This window comes from Gossypium hirsutum, chromosome D04 (assembly GCF_007990345.1).
Source record: "Gossypium hirsutum isolate 1008001.06 chromosome D04, Gossypium_hirsutum_v2.1, whole genome shotgun sequence".
Taxonomy (NCBI): domain Eukaryota; kingdom Viridiplantae; phylum Streptophyta; class Magnoliopsida; order Malvales; family Malvaceae; genus Gossypium; species Gossypium hirsutum.
This window is the reverse complement of record NC_053440.1, coordinates 54,576,652-54,598,546: the sequence shown is the minus strand read 5'-3', so window position 1 is coordinate 54,598,546 and position 21,895 is coordinate 54,576,652. Positions and strand designations below refer to the sequence as shown.

Below are 21,895 nucleotides of genomic sequence, written 5' to 3'. Positions count from 1 at the left end.
TCATCTCCGGCGTTGAAACTCTGATCGGGCACCACTAATTACTCTATTTTCTTCCTCTCGCTAATTTCAACGGTTTCGATCTTTGAGAATTCAACACAATTAGTTCAAAATTTAACCTTTAAACCCGAATTATTCTCTTTTCGATCTCGGAGCTCTATCGTCGGATGGCAGCGGGTTTCCAATATGTTATCTGCCGCATCATGGACTTGAGCTTCAACATCTGAATCGTCAAGAAAGTGACGAGATCTCCATGAATCAGACCTTGATCGAAAAAAGGTATTCAAAAACAGGGTCTTTCCTTTTTTTTAAAAAAAATTGTTTGATTGGTTATTGACTATTGACGTTTATTGTTGTTCACTGGCTTCGGATGGAGTTTGTTAAGGATTTGAAAGAGTATGATTTTTGGACTAAGCCATTTCCGGCACGGTGGTCTGAACGGCGGCAATCGTATTTGAGAGAAGAGAAGGAAAGAAATAGTTGAAGAAAGGATTAAAGAATTTTTTAAAAAATTTTAAAAATGTTAAAAGAAATAAAAAAGATGAAAAAGGGAAAAAAAATGAAATGAAATAATTAAGGAATAAAAAAGGCAAGAAAGTGAAAAAGAAAAAAATTGTAATATATTTTATTTCTAATAATTTTTAAAACAATTTTTTAATTTTAATTAATTTTCTATATATTTTTGAAAATTTTCTCTCTTTAGAAAAAAATTCTCTTTTCGAATCCTCGTTACTAATAGAATCAAAACAATCTATGAATTGATTAGAAAATCTTTTCAATTGGTGAGAATTTGTTACTTAAACGAAACTAGATCTTGTGGAATCATATTGAATATTTGACGATACATTTCGTACATTGCAAAAAAATCAATCCCTATTTACCAACTATACATTGTCTAACCAAATCTAATTCTTTCTTGATATGTTCCTAAAAAAATTCGATTCGTGTGGATTCTTCCCCCAACTAACAAAGAGATCTTGGCGAAATTGCCACATATGAAATTGAGCACAATTTTTCTTGAGAAGAGATGGGAAACATGCTCAATATTATTTAATTGAATAATTGACCTGGCTCTTTGTTGTTTGAAGAAACCCTCCACTTCAATTGGTATTTTTTCACGAAAAATAACATATCATCAATGATGTGTCATCCTGCATAGAATAGTATGGTTCACCGTTAGTTGACTGATGGTTTCTGTCAATTTTGGTTTTATTTGAAATTTTTTGCAACGTTGTGGGTGAGGTTGCAATAAAGAAATGTTAAGAGCTAAAGTAAAAAAACCCAAAACATTGAGGATGCATTTTGCAATATCTCAACATTTTTTTTCATATTTTTTACATATAAAAAGATAAAAACGAACTCAACGTAATATAATTTACTTTATAAAATTACGATATCATACTCAAACACCAATCCAAATATCATCATAGCTGGCAACCCCTGCCTTATTTCCAAGCCACAAAATAATATAAAAATATATATATACACACTTATATTTAAGTAAGAATATGTATACACACAAATACTTTTTATGTTCGTTTTATAGATTACCCGTTCTAACAATACCATTTTCAAGATTCGAACTTGAGTCTTCCCTTTGAGAATACAATGTGCCTTACCAAGTGTGTTTTTATTCTGATAAAAAAAGAATAATAGAGGAAATGGGACAAATCGACGCAAAAGAAAAACGGGGTTGTTAGCAATGTTATTTGAACCGAACCAATCGGCTTGCGGAACCGATTGGGTTACTGAGGTTCGAAAGGTGTTTTTAAACTTGTTAGATCAAGAATTGGTATGAACCTATTAATTCAGTTAAAAAATCAGTTGAATCAACCGTCGAACCAAAATTTTTAAGATTTTAATATTTTTTTAATTGAAACGATTAGATCAACGAATCAATAATACGAAGGATTCCATCTTCGATTAAATTTAAAAACCAATGTTTGTTAGCACAAAAGCTTTGACTCAAAGCACAAAAATGGGACTCCCTCACCAAACGCGGTATTCAATTTTGTTTGACTAAAAAGACAATTTATTAATTATTTATATACTTATCAAAAATAATATTAGATAAATGATTAAATTTTAGTTTTAGTCCTTTTAATTTGCTTAAGTTTTAAATTTAATCTTTTTTCTTTAATTTAAATATAATTTGGTCATTATATTTTTATAATGTTATTATTTAGTTTAAATAGTTAATATCATTAACTTTTCGGTTAAAATATTATACAGTTATATAAAATAATGGTTTTAAAGACTAACATGTGGCTTCCCGGTATTTTTGGGTTTGTATAGTTCTTATTATATTATAAAAAATGGTCAAATTTTAATTTTGGCCCCTAGGCTATCTTGAAACTTGAGATCTAATTTTTACATAATTGGATCCATCAACTTCTATAATGCAATTAGTTAGTCTAAATAGCTAACAAGTTTATTAGTAAAATTAGTCATCGAGTTCTCTTTTTTTAAAATCAATAAGTACTTTCGAACTTTTTGCATCCAATTAAGCCATTTGTTAGGATCGACCCAATTAAGCAACAAGTAAAAAACAATAGCGGAATAAATTGAGAAATTGAACACACAAATTTAACGTGAAAAAACCCCTCCAAAGAGGATAAAAAACCACGGGCAATGATAATTTTACTATAATGGCAAAAGAACAAATAGTACAAAAGATGAAGATAAAAACTAAACCCCTAAAACCTGAAAACAAAGAATCCTCAAAACGTAAACACAAAATTCTCTAAATGTGTTATGAGTTCTAATCTCTAATTGGTGTATTTTCTAAGGTTGTAAAATAGCCTATTTATAGGCTAAATTCATAGGTCAAATAATAATAAAATAATCTAGACTAATCAGAGTTTGATTGAAACGAACAAACAGAGTTTAACTGAAATATTATTTCTCAAATTTGACTGAAATAAGAGTCATACTCAACACCATCAAACAAACAAAATTGACTAAATAGGCCATTTGACTGATGTTGATCATATTTAAGGACAACACTATCGTGGTTATTAACATATGCCACTAACATAACAATGTTAGATCAACAAAAAGTAAAAAATAAATTATTTTTAAAATAAGTACACAATAAATATGGACACACATTTATTTAGATTTATTCTAGAATTATTAAAAAAATAAAGACTTTATAAAAAATATATATAAAAATCATTAAATTTTCTAAAAATAATTAGAAAATAACTTAAAAGCCATAATTTTTCATAAAATTTATAAAAATAATTTTTTAAAAACCATAAAAATTAGAAAAAGAATTATAAAATTATTAGAAATTAGTTAAAACACATAAAAATAATTTCCTTGTTTTGATTAAATTATTTGAGTAATATAACTTATGCAATTGAAAAAGAGAGGTAAAAATATAACAAAAAAAATTGTTAATCTTGATTTTATGATATAAATTGCTGATATTCATTTTCTAATTTGAAATATAAAAATAATAAATTTTTTTATAAATTTCATGAAATTTCATGATTTTTAATTAATTTCTAGTATTTTTATATTTTTTTATGTTTTTTTTATAATTCCTTAATGTATCTAGGTAAATAGGTGTCCAGATTCAAGTGAACATGTGCAACCATTTGTTTATATTCATTGTGTACTTATATTTTTTTAATTTTGTGCTGATATGACACTTCCACATCAGAATCGATACTGACATGACTTCTATTAAATGATCAACGTCAATCAAATGGCCTATTTTACTTGTTTTATTAGTTTAGGGGCTCGATTGGGTGCATAAAATTCGTAGGGGCTAAATTGATTTTTTTTTTAAGTTCAAGAGCTTATAATACCATTAAGCTCAGTTAATATTGTTAACTATTTCAATCAAAATGTTGACGTTAATTTTTGTTAAGAACACTATTTCAAGAGAAAAAAAAATTATTTTATCATAACAAGTTCGAATGAGTGATTTTAAGAAAAAATATAATTAGTATTGTAACACCCCTTACCCGTATCCAACACCGGAATAGGGTACGAGGCATTACCAAAACACATACACTTGTAAACGTATTTAACCGAGTTATAAAATTTCATCAAAATTAAAACTTTCAAAATAATTAACATGTTTCTATAACTTTTCCCAATATATCCTCAAAATATTATAATCATAATAATTAGGGCCCGCGAGACCCGATACATATTCATGCAATTTAATGCTTCATTTCCATTTCATTCAATTCGCAATTTCTCATGCTCATAATTTAAATCATATCACTAGCAATTTCCATTTAATTCACGTGCAATTCAATGACATCAAATTCAAAACTAATATGTATTTACCATTTAACTCAATGTTTATTGATTATACCATTCAATAACACATTTATGAAATTCTCAATTTAGCAATGAAAATATCACTTTAGTTTGAATAACAACATCGTCCTGATATAAATACACTACCACTTATCCATTTACTTTAATTCTTTTGGGCTCATTTGTCACTTACCATCCTTAATCAAATTAGGGAACGGTTACGGAAAATTGAGTACTTCACTTTCACTTTGCCATAGTATAACTATGGTCTTACGTATGATCACTTATCACTTGTCCCTGATCAGATAAGTGTAGCCACCTATCACTTTGTTTCTTGATCAGATAAGTGTAGCCACTTATCACTTTGTTTCTTGATCAGATAAGTGTAGCCACCTATCACTTTGTTTCTTGATCAGATAAGTGTAGCCACTTATCACTTTGTTTCTTGATCAGATAAGTGTAGCCACTTATCACTCTGTCTCTTGATCAGATAAGTGTAGCTAAAGCTATCACTTATCACTTTTCACTTGTCACTTGATCAGATAAGTGTAGCCGAAGCTATCACTTATCACTTTGTCACTTGATCAGATAAGTATAGCCGAAGCTATTACTTATCACTTTCCACTTGTCACTTGATCAGATAAGTGTAGCTAAAGCTACCACTTATCACTTTGTCACTTGATCAGATAAGTATAGCCGAAGCTATTACTTATCACTTTTCACTTGTCACTTGATCAGATAAGTGTAGCTAAAGCTACCACTTATCACTTTGTCACTTGATCAGATAAGTATAGCCGAAGCTATTACTTATCACTTTCCACTTGTCACTTGATCAGATAAGTGTAGCTAAAGCTACCACTTATCACTTTGTCACTTGATCAGAAGTACTCAAATCCGGCGTTCCGCTCAATTTGATCATTTATTCATATATCATGCTTACCAACATGTGTTAATTCATAAACCATTCATGGTATTATTTCATGCCAAATCATATACTGAATATACCATACACACATACTATGAAACTTTATTTTCACACATGAGCTTAAACCATGACCAATAATGCACAAAATAAGCATCATTCATATTTCATCGTTTATGAGTTATAATCAAACATATGACCATTTATACACGAATCATTCATATATTTCCCAATTTTCCTCCTCCTCCTCTCCATTCCACATCCTTAATGTGTATAACACACTTAAACAACATTAACCATAATTTCAATATTCACTAACATGTATATTCAAAGTAGTTTATCCGAGTCAGAGTCACTAAATTATTTTTATCCGGAGCTACAGAGCTCCAAATTAAGATACGTTAATTTTCCCTGAAACTAGACTCATATATCTTCATACCATAAAATTTTCATAATTTTTGGTTCAGCCAAATAGTACAGTTTATTCTTTAAAGTTTCCCCTGTTTCGCTGTCTGACAGTTCCGACCACTCTTCACTAAAAATTAATTATCTCATTGTACAGAATTCGGATGATGTTTTAGCTTGTTTCTTCTAAAAATAGACTCATTAAGGATTCTAACCATATAAACTATAACTCATAATCATTTTTGTACAATTTTTAATGATTTTCCAAAGTCAGAACAGGGGAACCCGAATTCATTCTGACCTTGTCTCACAAAATCTATTATATCTCATGATTTACAATTCCATTGCTCACATCATTTCTTTTATAAGAAACTAGACTCAATAAGCTTTAGTTTCATATTTTATTCATCCTCTAATTCAATCTCTACAATTTTTGGTGATTTTTCAAAGTTACACTACTGCTGCTGTCCAAAACTGCTTTAGTGCAAAATGTTGATTTCCATTTTGCCCCAAATTTCACAGTTTATACAATTCGGTCCTTTCTCAATTAACCCCTCAATTAATCTAATTTTCTCAATTAGTACTTTACTAGACATTATAAGTTGTTACACAACTATTGAAATTCAGAATTTCCACATATAACTCTATCTTCAAACTCTTTTACTATTAGGTCTCAAACATTCACTTTCTATTCAATTCTTTCAATAAAATCAGCATATGAAAAATTTAAAGCTCTAATTTCATGCTAAATCATCATATACTTCCAGCACATATTCATATCAACTTTCAACTTCTTTCATAAAATCAAAAACTAATGGATTTAACAAGTGGGCCTAGTTGTAAAAGTCATAAAAATACAAAAATTTCAAGAAATAGTCAAGAATTGAACTTACTTGTAATAAAAATATGAAGAACCAGCTTGAAGAAGCCCTTCCATGGTGTTTTAGCTGATGAGAATTCAGAAAAATGAAGAGAAATCTGGATAATTCCACTTGGGTCCTAACTTTATTAAGCAAATTTTGCAATTTTCCAATTTTGCCCTTAATTCTCCTTACTTTCTTGCTGATTTCATGCCTCTGCCGTCCAGCCCAAATAGACCTTGGGTCTATTTGTCTTTAAAGCCCTCTTCCTTTTATCATTTAAGCTATTTAATCATTTCCCAAAATTTTGCATTTGTTACAATTTAGTCCTTTTTGTTCAATTAATTATCGGAACTTTAAAATTTCTTAACGAAACTTTAATACTAACTTTTTAACACTCCATGAATATTTATAAAAATATTTATGGCTCAGTTTAAAATCCCCGAGGTCTTGATACCTCATTTCGATTCTAATTATTTTAATATTTATTTCTAGTGCACTATTCACTATTTCAAAAATTTTCCTAACTTCATATTTAACTTATACTTACTAAATTAATAATATTTTCTACCCATTTGTCGAATTTAGTGATCTCGAATCACCGTTCCGACACCTCTGAAAATTCAAGCCATTACATTTTTTTTTCGTCGGATTTGTGGTCCCGAAACCACTGTTCCGACTAAGCCTAAAATCGGGCTATTACAAGTATTTTCAACATTATTTTTATTATTATGCAACTATCAAGAGAATATATTATTTTTAATCTCAAAATATCACACTAAATAATTTAATAAAATAAAATTAACAACGGTAACAACTAAACCTCAATTTTTAAATCTAAAAAGTAAAAGGACTATATTCTTGAAAATAAAAGTAGGGACTAAATTCCAAACACAAAAAGTGTATAAGGACTTAGAGTATATTTTAACTTTTAAATTTTTACTCTATAATTTAATCCAAATAAATAATTAATCTAATGTGAAGCATGGACTAGATACTAATTTATATAATTTCATGATTAAAACATCTAATTATTATAATTCATATTTTTCTTTTACAAAAATTAATAAATTTTTTTATTTTGAAATTAAAGTAATAAAGAAAACTAGACACCCAATCGAGTCAGATTTGAAATTAAACTTAGAAAATAATCAAAATATTGAAACGAATCTCGACACCAGTGAGAGTCAAGGTCTAATGTCAAACTTATCAGTTGAAGTTTTTTTCTTTGCCCCCTCCTCAATCCTAAAAAGACTCAATAGTTAAAATTTTATACTAAACTCGACACCCATAAATATCAATATATTTCAGAAAAAAATATTTCGAGAAATAACTTTTTAATATATTTAGTTGGATAAATAATAAAATTTTTTTGACCATTTGCAATTAAAAAACCCTTAAAACTAAAAACTTTGAATTGTAATTAAAATCTCTAATTAGTACAAACTTTTTATTGTATAGGTTTTTGCCAAAAACTTGAGGACAAAATTGAATTATAATTTTAAAAGGATCAATTTGTAATTTTATCAATATATTAACTTACAATTTCATAATTTTTGAAGTGACCAAATTACAATTTCACTTTTTTGGGGTCGAGAGCAAAGGCCCTAACCGCTCATGGGTCCTCGTACGTCAAACAAATGAATAAAATAACTATTTTTATAATGCTCGAAGAAAAGAATGATTAATTTTAGGTGAACTTAATCAAATGACGTGGCATTAATTTAAAATATGACATGGAATTTTTAATTATCTGGGCATGCTCACCCGACCCATTGCGGCTTAAAAAACATAAATCATTGCATTAAACTGGTTTTTTTTACCTCAATAATATAAAATAAATAAATATCAGAATAGGATAAGGTGATTAATATTCACGAAACTAGGCAAAGATAACAGAAAATAACTGATGCCGCCTAACCAATTGGCGGCACCACTTTCCTCTTTTAAAAAAAAATAATTTTTTGGGCACAGCCTGACCAATTGGCGACACCTGTATTTAAAACTTAAAATACGATTTTTTTAAACAATATACGTATAAAAACAAAAAAACATTTTTTATTGTATCGCTAATGTGTGAAGTGACACCCTATTATTTTTAATAAAATATTTTTTTAAGCTGAAAAGAAATACTAATATATTAAAATTTATGGGGTATCAGAACCCGAATTGGATATGTGTGAAAAGGAAATAGAAAAAGATTGGACAGGTGTGAAAAAGGAAGGACTAATATAATAAATTATTAATGTACACTTTTTTTTTTGGTGAAAATTAATGCACAATTTTTAAATAAATATAAAACTTTATCCTCATCAAAACACAGTTGCCGTGGATCTATTGCTTTATTTACACGTTTTTATGATTGACCATAAATTAGTTTGACTGTCAACATAATTTTCGTTGACAATCGTATCAACGGTTATTATTCACCGTATAATGATGGAAACAAACTACGGAAGTAGCTAATTTTTTTTAATATTTCAGTTTTTTTTCAGCTTAAAAAAATATCTTATTAAAAGCAATAGGGTGTAGCCTAACACATCAACAGCATTAATATTTTTTTTCATTTTTATGCTTATATTATTAAAAAAAAATCGTATTTTGGGTTTTAAATACAGGTGTCGCCTATTGGTAAGGTTGCACTCAAAAGAAATAATTTTTTAAAGAGGAAAACGGTGCAGTCGATTGGTCAGGCGACATCAATTTTTTGCTGTTATCCTTGCCTAGTTTCGTGGATATTGATCTTATTATCCTATTTTGGTATTTATTTTATATTATTGATGTAAAAAACCCGCATTAAACTAGTGAATGAAATTCAAGTTTTTAGAGCTATGGTAGGTCGGGTGAATATATCACATCACTTAAAAATATCATATTATATGTTAAATTAACGCCATAAAATTAGTAGTTATTTTTTTTCAATTATTACAAAATATCATTTTGCTCAATTTTTTCAACATACACTTATTCTAAAAATATAAGGACTAAAATGTGCTTTACACAATAGTACAAGGACTATCACAATATTTTACCCAACTTTTCCTTATCCTACACCAAAATAGATTTTTTTTCCCCAATGATTACCCCATTCACCAACCTCTAAGTTTACCAACTTCCATATTTATATATTTATTTATTTATTTCCATTTGCCTAACTTATAAAAGAAACTAATGACAAGTTTGGTGGATCCCATCACCACCATCCTAGCCCCCAATTATATTCACCAAATTCTAGGTATGGGGTTTTATTTAATTTATAATCTCGATATTGTTAATAAATGCAGGGGTTTAGGGTCTTTGAGTATTCACGTTTAAGTTTTATAATGTTATTATATTTGAAGCGATCAAATTACAATTTTATCTTTTTGGGTTGAGAGTAAAGCCCCTACCTATTTGTAGGTCCTTGTATGTTGAACAAATGAATAAAATAACCATTTTTGTAATACCCAAAGAAAAGAATGATTAATTTTAGGAGGTGAACTTAATCAAATGACATTGAATTAGTCTAAAATGCTCACCCGACCCATTCGGCTTTAAAAACATAAACTATTGCATTAAACTAGTGAATGAAATTCAAGTTTTTGAAGCTATGATGAGTCGAGTGAATATACCACATCACTTAAAAATATCATATTTATTATATATTAAGTTAACGCTATAAAATGAATAGTTTTTTTTTGCAATTATTACAAAATGATCATTTTGCTCGGTTTTTTCAACATATAAGTTCTCTTTACTAATTCTAAAAATATAAAAGAAACTAATGACAAAGTTGGTGAATCCCATCACCACCACCATCCTAGGCCCCAATTATATTCACCTTATTTAATTTATAATTGAATAAAACTCTCGATATTATTGGTAAATGTTGAGATTTAGAGTTTTTGAGTACTTACGTTTAAGTTTTATTATGTATAATTATCATATTTGAATTTTCAGTTTTAATCGAGGTAAAATATAAAATTTTAAGCAAGTGAATTAGTAGGAAATTAAAAAAAATAACAATTTGTATGTAATTGTTCTTAAAAGTACTCATAATCACTTCTCAACTCATAAATAGGAGGACAATGTGCACCCATGTCCTCCTGCATTGGTAATAATATCTATACCAATCGAGCTAAGACTCAATCGGAAAATACGAAGATAAAATTCTGATAAATTAAAATAAATAGATTATTATTTTAAAATTTTTATAAAGTAACGGATAAAATGAAGTAATAAAAAAAAAGGAAGAAAGAGGAAAGTGACACAATAAATAAAGGAATTTGACCTCATCACCAAGTCATCCATATTCATGCAATTTTAGGACTTCACCAACCCCCGACCGGGTTGGCGTGCGGTTCACCACAAAACTGTCGGTCCAACCGGTATATTCAACTTCCATATAAACCCCATTCCCCATTCCATCATCTTTCAACTCAAGTTCTCACCATTGAAAGACCAATTCAAAGTTCCACAAAAACAGGTGGAAATCAGAGCAAAAAATAAAATCCCAATTTTGCTGATCATTAGCAATGGCAACCAACACCACCCAAGAGCAACAATCTGAAGCTGGTAGGCACCAAGAAGTCGGCCATAAGAGCCTTTTGCAAAGCGATGCTCTTTACCAGGTATGAAAAATTGAAGCACATCTTTAATGAAACCTGTTTGAATTTGTTGAAAATTTTCGTTTTTAATCGATGTTTCGAAATGGGTTTTTGATTTTATTGATGTTTTTTTTTACAGTATATGTTGGAGACTAGTGTATATCCAAGGGAGCCTGAACCCATGAAAGAGCTCAGAGAGTTGACCGCTAAGCATCCATGGAACCTTATGACTACATCAGCTGATGAAGGTCAATTCTTGAACATGCTTCTTAAGCTGATCAATGCGAAGAATACCATGGAAATTGGGGTTTATACTGGTTATTCTTTGTTAGCCACCGCCCTCGCTTTACCCGATGACGGAAAGGTAAAATGATTAACGGTGTTTTATATATATTGTGGTTCACTCTTTGTATCGGTATAATTCAAATGTATTGAAGTGCATTATCCTTCTCCTATTTAAGCGGTTGAAGAGAGACTATAAATAGTTCTAGTCATTATAGATTATTATCATGTATATTGTCGGTTGATTTTTAGTTCTATTTGCATCGGTGTTATTGTTAGTGTAGGAGTATATGAATTCAAATGCATTATCCGGTTGAGGAGAGACTATGAGTAGTTTTAGGCATTTTATAAAAAAACAACAGATATGATAATAATCTATAATGAGATTATACAACCTAGAAATCTGTAAGATAAGTATTGTCCGTAGTTATGTAACACTTTGATGAGAATTTTTGAAATTGATCGAGCGAGATTTTTATACATAATGATTGATTTAGAGAGATCTCCGATCACGATGAAAACATACAACAATATGTATCATTAAATGACTAAGGAAATTGAACTTGCAGATCTTGGCCATGGATATCAACAGAGAAAACTATGAGTTGGGATTGCCTGTAATCCAAAAAGCTGGCGTTGCACACAAAATTGAATTCAAAGAAGGCCCTGCCATGCCTGTTCTTGATAAATTGGTGGAAGATGTAAGCTTTTTTTTAAGCAACGCACTCCCCCTGTTTGTTTTTATTCCTCAATGAGAATTTTTTTGAGCATTGAGATCGAAAATTTTGGTGCAGGAAAAGAATCATGGGTCGTATGATTTCATCTTTGTGGATGCTGATAAAGACAACTACCTCAACTACCACAAGAGGTTGATAGAGTTGGTGAAGGTTGGTGGTTTGATTGGCTACGACAACACACTGTGGAACGGGTCGGTGGTGGCACCGCCCGATGCTCCGCTTAGGAAGTATGTTAGGTACTACAGAGACTTCGTTTTGGAACTCAACAAGGCTCTTGCTGTTGACCCCAGGATTGAGATTTGCATGCTCCCTGTTGGCGATGGAATCACCCTTTGCCGCCGTGTCAAATGAACCACCACCAATGCTACCGCCGCCACAGCCGCTACTACCACCCAAGATCGACAAACTTTCATATTTTTTTTGTGCAATTTCAAATATGGTGTAAATTTAATTTGGCATTTATAAACGCAATGCCTATCTACCATTATCAAATCATATTACATTCTAAACCAAGCAATGTCTTACCATTTAGATCAGAAGCTATTTTTAACAAAATAAGAATCATTTTCATAAATAGCACATTTAGGTGCACCTTATTGGTGTATAAGTAAAATTAAAGACTAATACATAATAATTAAAAATAAATATTGGGTCTAATTCTTTGATTAGTCCCTGTATTTTACTCGGTACCATATTAAAAGAAACCAATCAAATCAATCCAAATTTTAAACTTTTCGAATTATTTTAACTTCGGGCTATTTTTATTTTATGAATGAGGCAAGTCAACATTTTGGATTCAAAGTTATTTCGGGTCTAATTCATTTTGAAATTGGATCATTTAATGTCCAAGTAAATTTTGAATCCAGATCATTGACATTTTATGATAAAATTTATTAATTCGAGTTAATCAAATTGAGTCAGAATTGACTATGTACCAACAAGCCATTTAATGCAATATATTAACATTATTGGTACCAATTCTACTAAACGTGCATATCACAAACCATCATTAATTAAACCAAATTACTTACAAGTAACTAAAAACCATTTTAAATTGTGTAAATTACACAATTGATCACCTAATTTCATAAATTTTTGCATTGAAAATAAAAAAAATTGCAAATTGGGCATGACGTTAACAACTATTTTCATTTTAGTCACTCACCTTTAATAAATTTTCATTTTGACCACTTGTTAAAAGTAAAAGACTGACAATAATGAAAAATTATTGAAGTTGGGTGACTATAATAAGTGTACAATATCATTGAATTAATAGGGGGACCAAAATAAAAAAAAACTTATTAAAGTTGTGTGACTAAAATAAAACCGATTGTTAACAGTAGTGTCTAATTAGCAAATTTATAATTTTTGGTCCCCAGAATGAAAATTTGGGTGACCATGTAACTTACCTTTCTAAATAATATTATACTGAAAACCATGAATAAGCATCAAAGCATAAGTAAAACATGCAATAACAATATCTAGTTTTGTAAATGAATAGTCAAATTTGTTCAACCATAACTCTTCTGGAACCTTGCCCTAGTGTCACAAGTCGCGGTTTAAAGCCTGTGATCAAGGCACACAAAATTTCCCAACGAAGGCAATGATCAAATGAGACTTATTTAATCCACTTGAACTGACCCGATTCATGAAAGATATGGAGAAGTTCATCCACTTGAAGTTTTGGTGGCCTAGTGAAGCACTCCAATAAAACTAGAGTTACCATGGTGAATATTTGTAATCTTAAAGGATCTTGTAAAGTGTTTAAATCCCTTAGGATTCTCAACCTTGTAGTTAGGCTTAATCTCAACTGTTGATATAATTTAAATTGTACTGTTGGGTTTGGGTGAGCTCAACTATAAATAGAGGTCTTCCCCCCTCATTTGCAATCACTCAGATGTAATTTTTTAAAGTAATAGAAACACTTTGAGAGCATTTACTCAAATGCTTGGTGTGTTTAGTTTTTGCCTAAGCTTGCGCGATTTACAATACTAAAGTTTTAGCCCCATGACACTACCACCTCTTCCACTGAATTTCCTGGACTCACACCTCTTTAAACCAACCACCAACAAAGTCCCATTGCACCTGACCAATATATCCTTAATCTCCTTCTTGCTTTGCTCGTCAACATACTTCTGATAGAAAGCATAGATCTGTGAAGTGTGACCTCCACCTTTAATTTGAATCCTCATGTCGACGTCGACGAAATGATGACGATCGATGATGAGGATCTGTTTGATGGCCTTAAACGAAGGATCTCTAGTTTAACAAGCTTGATGGGACAACCATTGATTTTGAAAAGACCACAACCTCTCTTGCAGTAGGTTATGACTACCGTCGTTGTCTTGCGGTTGAAGCATTGTACGGGCTCAATTGGTGCTCTTTTCACCATTATTTTTAGGGTTTTGTGGAAAGAAAGAAGTTAGAGGCATTCAGAGTTGGTGCAAAAGTGAAAACCCTAATATTATATCTCCTTATTACTGGGTTAGGATTTTTTTAGGGAAAAAACAATACATTTAATAGTCTAATGATGACAAGTCCAATTTTGGAGATTGTTTGGGTGAGTTTTGAAATCCAAATACTAGTACAAGTATAATCTAACCACGCTACTTTTTTTATTTATTGTTTACTTCGACTCATTGAATTTCAAGGGTATAAGTATCATGCAAGTCTTGTATTAAGAGTCGGATTGCATTTTGCCCATCTACTTAAAAAAATGGGTAAATTAGTCCCCGTAAGTAATTTGGTCATTTCTATTAAAAATTTCCTCCATTTGTACTATAAAAAATTGGTGTAGTTGACAAAATAACCAGACAATAACATGCGACGTGCCACTTTTACCTCATGTTAATTTACAAGGGTAAGCTTTTAATAGAATGATCAATTTATTTTTTTTGAGTAGAAAAACCAAAACGCAATCCAACGCTTAATACAAGAGCTTCTATGTTACTTTTACAAAATTCATGTTTTTGTTAATAAAATATGTTTTATTTGAAAAATATATGAAACTTATATCTCAATACTTCATGAACTATCAATATAATATAAAGATTTAAGAGATTATTTATAGCGATTTTTTCAGTGGATTTACAATAATATTATTAAAATTGATATGATAAATCGATTGAATTAAAAATCAACCTATAAGGAAAAAAGTAGATGTAGTTTTTTTGAACAGATGAAAAACCCAAAACAAATTTTTCTAACAAAAAGTGATTCGTTTTTAAAAATATTTATTTTTACGAATTTTTAAAAATGATTCAACCATTGAGTGAACCATCTAATCCAATTTTCATAATATTGATTATTAATACTGTAATAATATTGTAACATGAAAGAAAAAGAAAATTAAACGCACTGCATTGAAAATAAACATTAATCTAAAGAGGCCCACACTATTTAACCCTTAAAAGTTATTTACATTTTTACTATATATTTGTAATATTTATATTTTATTAAATCATATACCCTTGATAAGTACAAATAACACTAAACCTAACTCAATCTTGATTGAGTATGAGCTTAGTTGAGTTCGAGTTAGAACTCGAATACGAAAATTGATTAATAAACTTAGGATAGGTTTGGTTGGACAGTGGAGTGCGGTTCAGTGCGTTTAGCTTACTTTTTGTCTCGCGCTATAGTAACGCTACAGTATTTAATCTCACCGCCACCGTTGTTTTTACACTAAGCGCAGATAAACACGCTGCACATCCAAACTCATCCTTAATTATACCCAAACTATTATAGATCCTTTCCTTATTTATTTTTGATCTAAATTCCAATGATTTTTAATTCAATTTATCTTCTTCCTAATGAAGAGGGAAAGAAGCTTAACTGAAGTTGCAAAGACTGTAGCTAGCGCTATCCACAAAGTAAATCCCTAATTGCATTAGGGAATGATACTCATTTAAATCATCATCGTAGAATAGCCAATCAAATAAAGAAACCACAATAATCATTGGATAACACATTATAGATTCAATCACCGAGTCTAAATTAAGATTAATACAACACAAACATTCAAAATTCTGACAACAGGAACAGTTAATTAATCAAAACCAACATCATATCCATATCAAATCTTGAAAAAAAAGGTACAAAAACACAGATTTCTGAAAACAAACCGTGAAATTTCTTCAACGGTAACTCTTCTGGAACCTTGCCCTAGCACCTCTCCCACCGAACTTCTTCGGTTCGCACCTCCTCGGATCAGCCACCAGCAAAGTCCTATCGTACCTGACCAAAATATCCTTAATCTCCTTCTTGCTTTGCTCGTCAACGTACTTCTGGTAAAAAGCAACGAGGGCTTTGGCAATGCTTTGACGGATAGCGTAGATCTGAGATGTGTGACCTCCACCTTTGACTCGAATCCTCATGTCGACGCCGGCGAAACGTTGGCGACCGAGGAGAAGGATAGGCTCCACGGCCTTGAAACGGAGGATCTCCGGCTCAACTAACTCGATGGGACAACCGTTGATCTTGATCAGACCGCGGCCTCTCTTGCAATAGGTTACGGCTACCGCTGTCTTCTTCCGACCGAAACATTGTACGGACTCGATTGGAGCTCTTTCCGCCATTTTGTTCTCTCTAGGGTTTTTGCGGAAACGAGGCGTTTACTCTTTGCTGAAATCTGAAGACCTTTAGACAAGAAAATGTGCGGCGTTTAGTTATTAAATATTAATACTAGGGTTTGGTTTAGGGTTTTTTCTTTTAAAATAAAGCATGAAACGCTGCGTTTTGGGGATAAATTTTGGTTGAAGCCTTTTAAGGGCTGATTCATTTTAGGAGATTCAACTTGGGCCTGACAAAAAATTCTAGATATGCATGATAAAAGTATTATGGAGGTCCGTATTAAAAGTTATATTATAATTTCTTATTCAAAAAATAAATAAATTAATTCTTATGCATTAGGTAACAAAATAAAATGGTCCTTTTATTGAAAATTTATCTATTTTTACGACTATGGTAGTGTGAAACAAATATATAAAAATATAAATTATTTGGATAAACCTACAAATAAGGGAAGTATTAAAATTATATAATATTTTATTTGGATTCAATCATTTTCGAGTTTGGGTATTTCAACTTGGATGATTCACTTGAAGCTAAGATCATTTTGAGTTACTTTTATTCAAGTGATCTCGAGTTTTGGTTCTTTTTAGTTCAAACCAATTTGAATTCGAGTTGAAAGTGTTTGGGTTGTTAATGGCTATGATAATAGTAAAGCAAATATAAAAATATAAATTGTTTGGGTAGACCTTGGTTTAATTGGAATGGTAGAGTTAGTTGGAACGTTAGTTGGTGGAGTTGGCCGAGATGATGGGAGCATTTGTCTAAGACTAAAAAGTCATATTGCTCACGCTTACCATACCAATTATTGATGTGTGAGATCAACAAGAAGGAAACACAGTGAAAAACCCTCTACTACATATTTCTACGAAAATTTTATGATAATTTTACATTTTATTCAATTTAATTCTAAAACTAACAATTAAACTTTATAATTTAATTTTTTCTTAATCTAAACATTCAAAAACTTTACTTTTATGGTAGGTTTGAATGTAAGATTAAGTATGGTACAGTGTGTTTATCTTATTTTTTATTTTATATTATAATATTATTACAATATCTAATCTTCTTGTCGCTATTATTTTTACGTTAACAAAACGTATCTCTGATTCAAACTCATCCTTATATTGTCAGTTGTGGTACATGGTGGTGCACTTAACTTTTAAAACTTTACTTTTCCAACTTCAAGACGTAATGGCTTACGTTTCCCATAGACAAATCACAAGGATTGCCACTAACATCATTTTCAACGACATTGATCCTCGAGTTCTTCAACTTTGACCTGTCACCCCATTTTCATGGCTACCATTACCAACAACAAATCCACTTACAAAAAACTCAACACACCAGTCTTTTTACCATTTCACTCCCAAAAAATCTTCACCACCATGACTCAACAGCTTCATATCTTCTTCTTCCCTTTCATGGCTCACGGCCATACTATCCCTTTCATCGATTTAGCCATCCTCTTCGCCACCAAAGGCGTTAAATCGACCATCATCGCCACCCCATCTAACGCACCCCATATTAAAAAAGTAACCCACAAAGCCAATAAACTCGGGTACCAAATCGACACCCTTGTCATCAAATTCCCCGCCGTCGAAGCTGGATTGCCCGACGGATGTGATGATACAGACAAAGTTCCGTCACCGGACATGATGCCTAAGTTCTTCTTAGCTGTTGAAATGCTTAAACAACCTCTTTCTGATCTCCTTAAACAACACTGTCCTCATTGTCTCGTTGCCGACATGTTCTTTCCATGGACGACTGAAGTTGCTGCTATGTTCAAGATTCCGAGGATTGTTTTTCACGGAACCTGTGTTTTTTCCTTATCCGCCATGGAACATGTTCGGTTGTACCAGCCTCATAAAAGTAAAGAAACCTTTACGATACCGAACTTTCCCGGCGACGACATAAAGATGACGACCGCTGAATTACAAGATTACGTTAAACAAGAAACATGGCGGACGAAGTTGTTCAACGATAGTAAAGAAACTGAATCGGAATGCTTTGGGGTCATCGTTAATAGCTTTTACGAGCTTGAATCTGTTTACGCCGATCATTACACTGATTTTTTGGGACGACGGGCGTGGTATGTTGGTCCTATATCGTTATCAACTAAAGGGGTTATTAATAAAGCCGAAAGAGGGAAACAATATTCATCAATTGAAGAACACGAGTGTTTAAAATGGTTACAATCAAAGGATCGAAATTCAGTCGTTTATATATGCTTCGGCAGTACAACAAACTTCGTTGATTCACAACTCATGGAAATAGCAAAAGGGCTTGAAGCTTCGGGTCAACAGTTTGTTTGGGTAGTGAGAAAAGAGAAGGAAAGTAATGATGAAAAAGGAAAAGAAAATTGGTTGCTTGAATTTGAGAAGAGGATGGAAGGGAAAGGATTGGTTATAAGAGGATGGGCACCCCAAGTTTTGATTCTTGAAAACGAAGCCATTGGTGGGTTTGTCACACATTGTGGGTGGAACTCCATTCTCGTATCGGTGACTGCCGGCGTGCCTGTTATTACTTGGCCGGTGGCTGCCGAGCAGTTTTATAATGAGAAGCTGTCGGTTGAGGTATTGAAGATTGGGGTTGGTGTTGGTGCTCGGAAATGGAAGAGACTTGTTGGGGATTTCGTGAAGAGTGAAGCGATAGAGAAGGCCGTGAAGGAGATAATGGTGGGGGAGAAAGCCATGGAAATGAGAAATAGAGCTAAGAGATTTGCAGATATGGCGAAGAAGGCTGTTGAAGATGGTGGTTCGTCGGAATCTCATTTGAATGCTTTGATCGGTGAACTAAGCTCTATCGCCATGAAAACATGCAAATAATGGAGATTTTTTTTAAGTTTTGCGAAATTTATTTTTATAGTATTTATATTGGAATAAATTATATTAGAATATTCTAAAAATATATATATTTTAAGCATTAATAAAATAGTACAACATTGTTTTAAGTTTTATATTTTTTTTCATTGTTTAATAAGTCTTCAGTTTTAGAAGTTTTTATCTACTCATATAGCACGTTTTTAGTATTGCATATGATCGTCCTTTTGCAAGTGATTTTAATGATGATTTTATTGTCGTACTCTCTAGTTTAACAAATGTTCGATTATTTTGTCAATTTTTGTTCGCCGCTTTGGACCATTCAGAGCCGATTTTCTTATCATATTAAGTGCTTGCAATCACTCTAGATATGTCGTACATGAGTTGTGACAAAATCAATTACCAATATGTTATAATGTTCTCATTAATGCTGAGGCTAAAACATTTGTTATATTGATAGAGCTTATCCTTCACCATCTACAACGAGTGTCATTATTATTTTTCTTAAATTATATTATTTTTATTCATTGGATGAATTAATGAATTTGCCTTTAAAATAATATATGCAACAAATTAATTCAAATTTTCTGTAAAAAGAAAAGTTTAAAACCTTATAAAAGTAAAGATTAAAAAACCCTTTCAAAATAATTCGAAAGTCAAATCAGTCCTAATAGAAAATTGCAAACAACTGCATTTAAAAAGGATAAACTATAAAAATAGTCACTTTTATTTATCTTATTTTATATTTCAATCACTTATGTTTGAAATGTTACGTTTTAGTCACTTACATTATCGTTTTGTTATGAAGTGTTCCTACATTGCAGTCTAAATTAAATTTATTTAATTAAAAACCTATTTTCCTCTTAACAACTGGACATCCAAGTTGGCATTTAAAACTCATTTGGACTGTCACGTAGGACCGCCATTAGGGAGGTAACGGAATTTAACGGTAGAGTGGCCACTTCGTAACAAAACGATAAAGTAAGTGACTAAAATGTAATATGAGGCAAACAAAAGTGACTATTTTTACAGTTTACCCTTTAAAAAACTCAACCAAAAAAAGAATATATATATATTAATTAATTAATTAGATCAATCATAATGGGCCCTTTCTCCAGCTCATCTTTTGATGTCCGCTGATTCCATTATTGTTGCAAGCAAAGGTCTAATTTGTCCTCAGGTCCCTATACATTTCGGCCATTGGAAATTTAGTCCTGTTACTTTTAGTTCCAAAAATTTAATACAATTAAGGTCCAGTTGATAACACTGGTAAATGATTTATGTTAAATGTGAATAAGTGCTATCAGTTTAGCTTTTAGTTTTTAAATCAGACATTTGAGTATTAAAATGCCATGGTTTCGAATTTAATGGAAGTTAAATACTAATGTTATCAATTAAATTTTAATTTTCAAATCATACGAGTAAATGAACTAAATTGTTATAATTAAAAACAGATCATGACTAAATTTTAAAAGTTCAAATAATATAGGGACCGGAAGTAAAATTAAGAAGCAAAAGAACAAAGGTTGTTTTGCAATAATCCATTAACTTCATTGTACTTGCAATCAATTTTTGTCTAAAATCAGTGGTCTTAGCCCCAAATATGTTTTTAATCCGAAATTATATATTAGTATAATGGTAAAATTGTATTTTGACTTCTAAAAAATTATTACTCATATCTGGTCCTCAAAAATAATTTTCTGATTTTATCATGTCGAGATTAAATATATTTTTTTAAAAATTTAGGATTATAACTAATAATGATTTTAATTAAAAAAAAACTTTTAAGCCTAAGAAAACTCCAATTTACCAATAATTGCCATTAAACATAGGGGAAGAAAGTCCACTTGTTTGTTAACCTATTTACCAATATTTTGCTAATTATTGGTACTCTAGGGTTAGAGGTAGGCAAATATTTTACTACCATCATCCAATAGGAATTTCATGCAAGCTAATCTTTTTGGAAGTTTGCTTAGCTCATAATTTAATAAATTAATAAATAATTTTTTATTTAAATTTATTTAGAAACGATATGAATACTGATGAAGATTCTTAAAAGTTGCAAGTGTTAGAACCGTAAATAATATCTAATATAAAATTAGAATTATAAACTAGGATCTGTCATATCAAATCATCAAAAATAAATCAATAACAAAATTAGACGCGAAACCGTACCTGAATTCATCAAGTTCATAGAATCTACGGTTCTTGGGGTTTTGATATTCCATATTAGCACGGTGGCTCTCTCTTTTCTAAAGATGTGATATTAGAAAAGTTACATTGTATATAATTTGGGGACCATAACCCTAATATATATAATTTTGGCACATTAGCCCTAATTTCTAATCAGCATCCCATCATCAATTAGAAATTAGTTACTAGAGTATCTACACATATTTGAATCTCATACTTTATTTAATAATTAAAGCCCAAT

At 30.9% G+C, this 21,895-nt stretch overlaps 3 protein-coding genes across 3 annotated transcripts; 2 read left to right on the top strand and 1 right to left on the bottom strand.

Moving 5' to 3' along the window:
- The first annotated feature begins 10,749 nt into the window (after positions 1-10,749).
- On the top strand, positions 10,750-12,583 carry LOC107943854 (caffeoyl-CoA O-methyltransferase). The gene is made up of 4 exons (XM_016877670.2): positions 10,750-11,075; positions 11,191-11,415; positions 11,903-12,034; positions 12,128-12,583. The coding sequence occupies exons 1-4, from the start codon at positions 10,980-10,982 to the stop codon at positions 12,419-12,421; spliced, it is 747 nt and encodes a 248-aa protein (XP_016733159.1). The 5' UTR covers positions 10,750-10,979; the 3' UTR covers positions 12,422-12,583.
- A 3,445-nt stretch (positions 12,584-16,028) lies between these two features.
- LOC121215970 (40S ribosomal protein S16-like) lies at positions 16,029-16,752 on the bottom strand. Its single transcript, XM_041090950.1, has one exon. It carries the CDS (start codon positions 16,645-16,647, stop codon positions 16,207-16,209), a length of 441 nt encoding a protein of 146 aa, XP_040946884.1. The 5' UTR covers positions 16,648-16,752; the 3' UTR covers positions 16,029-16,206.
- A 1,001-nt stretch (positions 16,753-17,753) lies between these two features.
- LOC121215969 (scopoletin glucosyltransferase) lies at positions 17,754-19,634 on the top strand. Its single transcript, XM_041090949.1, has one exon. The coding sequence runs from the start codon at positions 17,938-17,940 to the stop codon at positions 19,465-19,467; it is 1,530 nt and encodes a 509-aa protein (XP_040946883.1). The 5' UTR covers positions 17,754-17,937; the 3' UTR covers positions 19,468-19,634.
- The last annotated feature ends 2,261 nt before the right edge of the window (positions 19,635-21,895 follow it).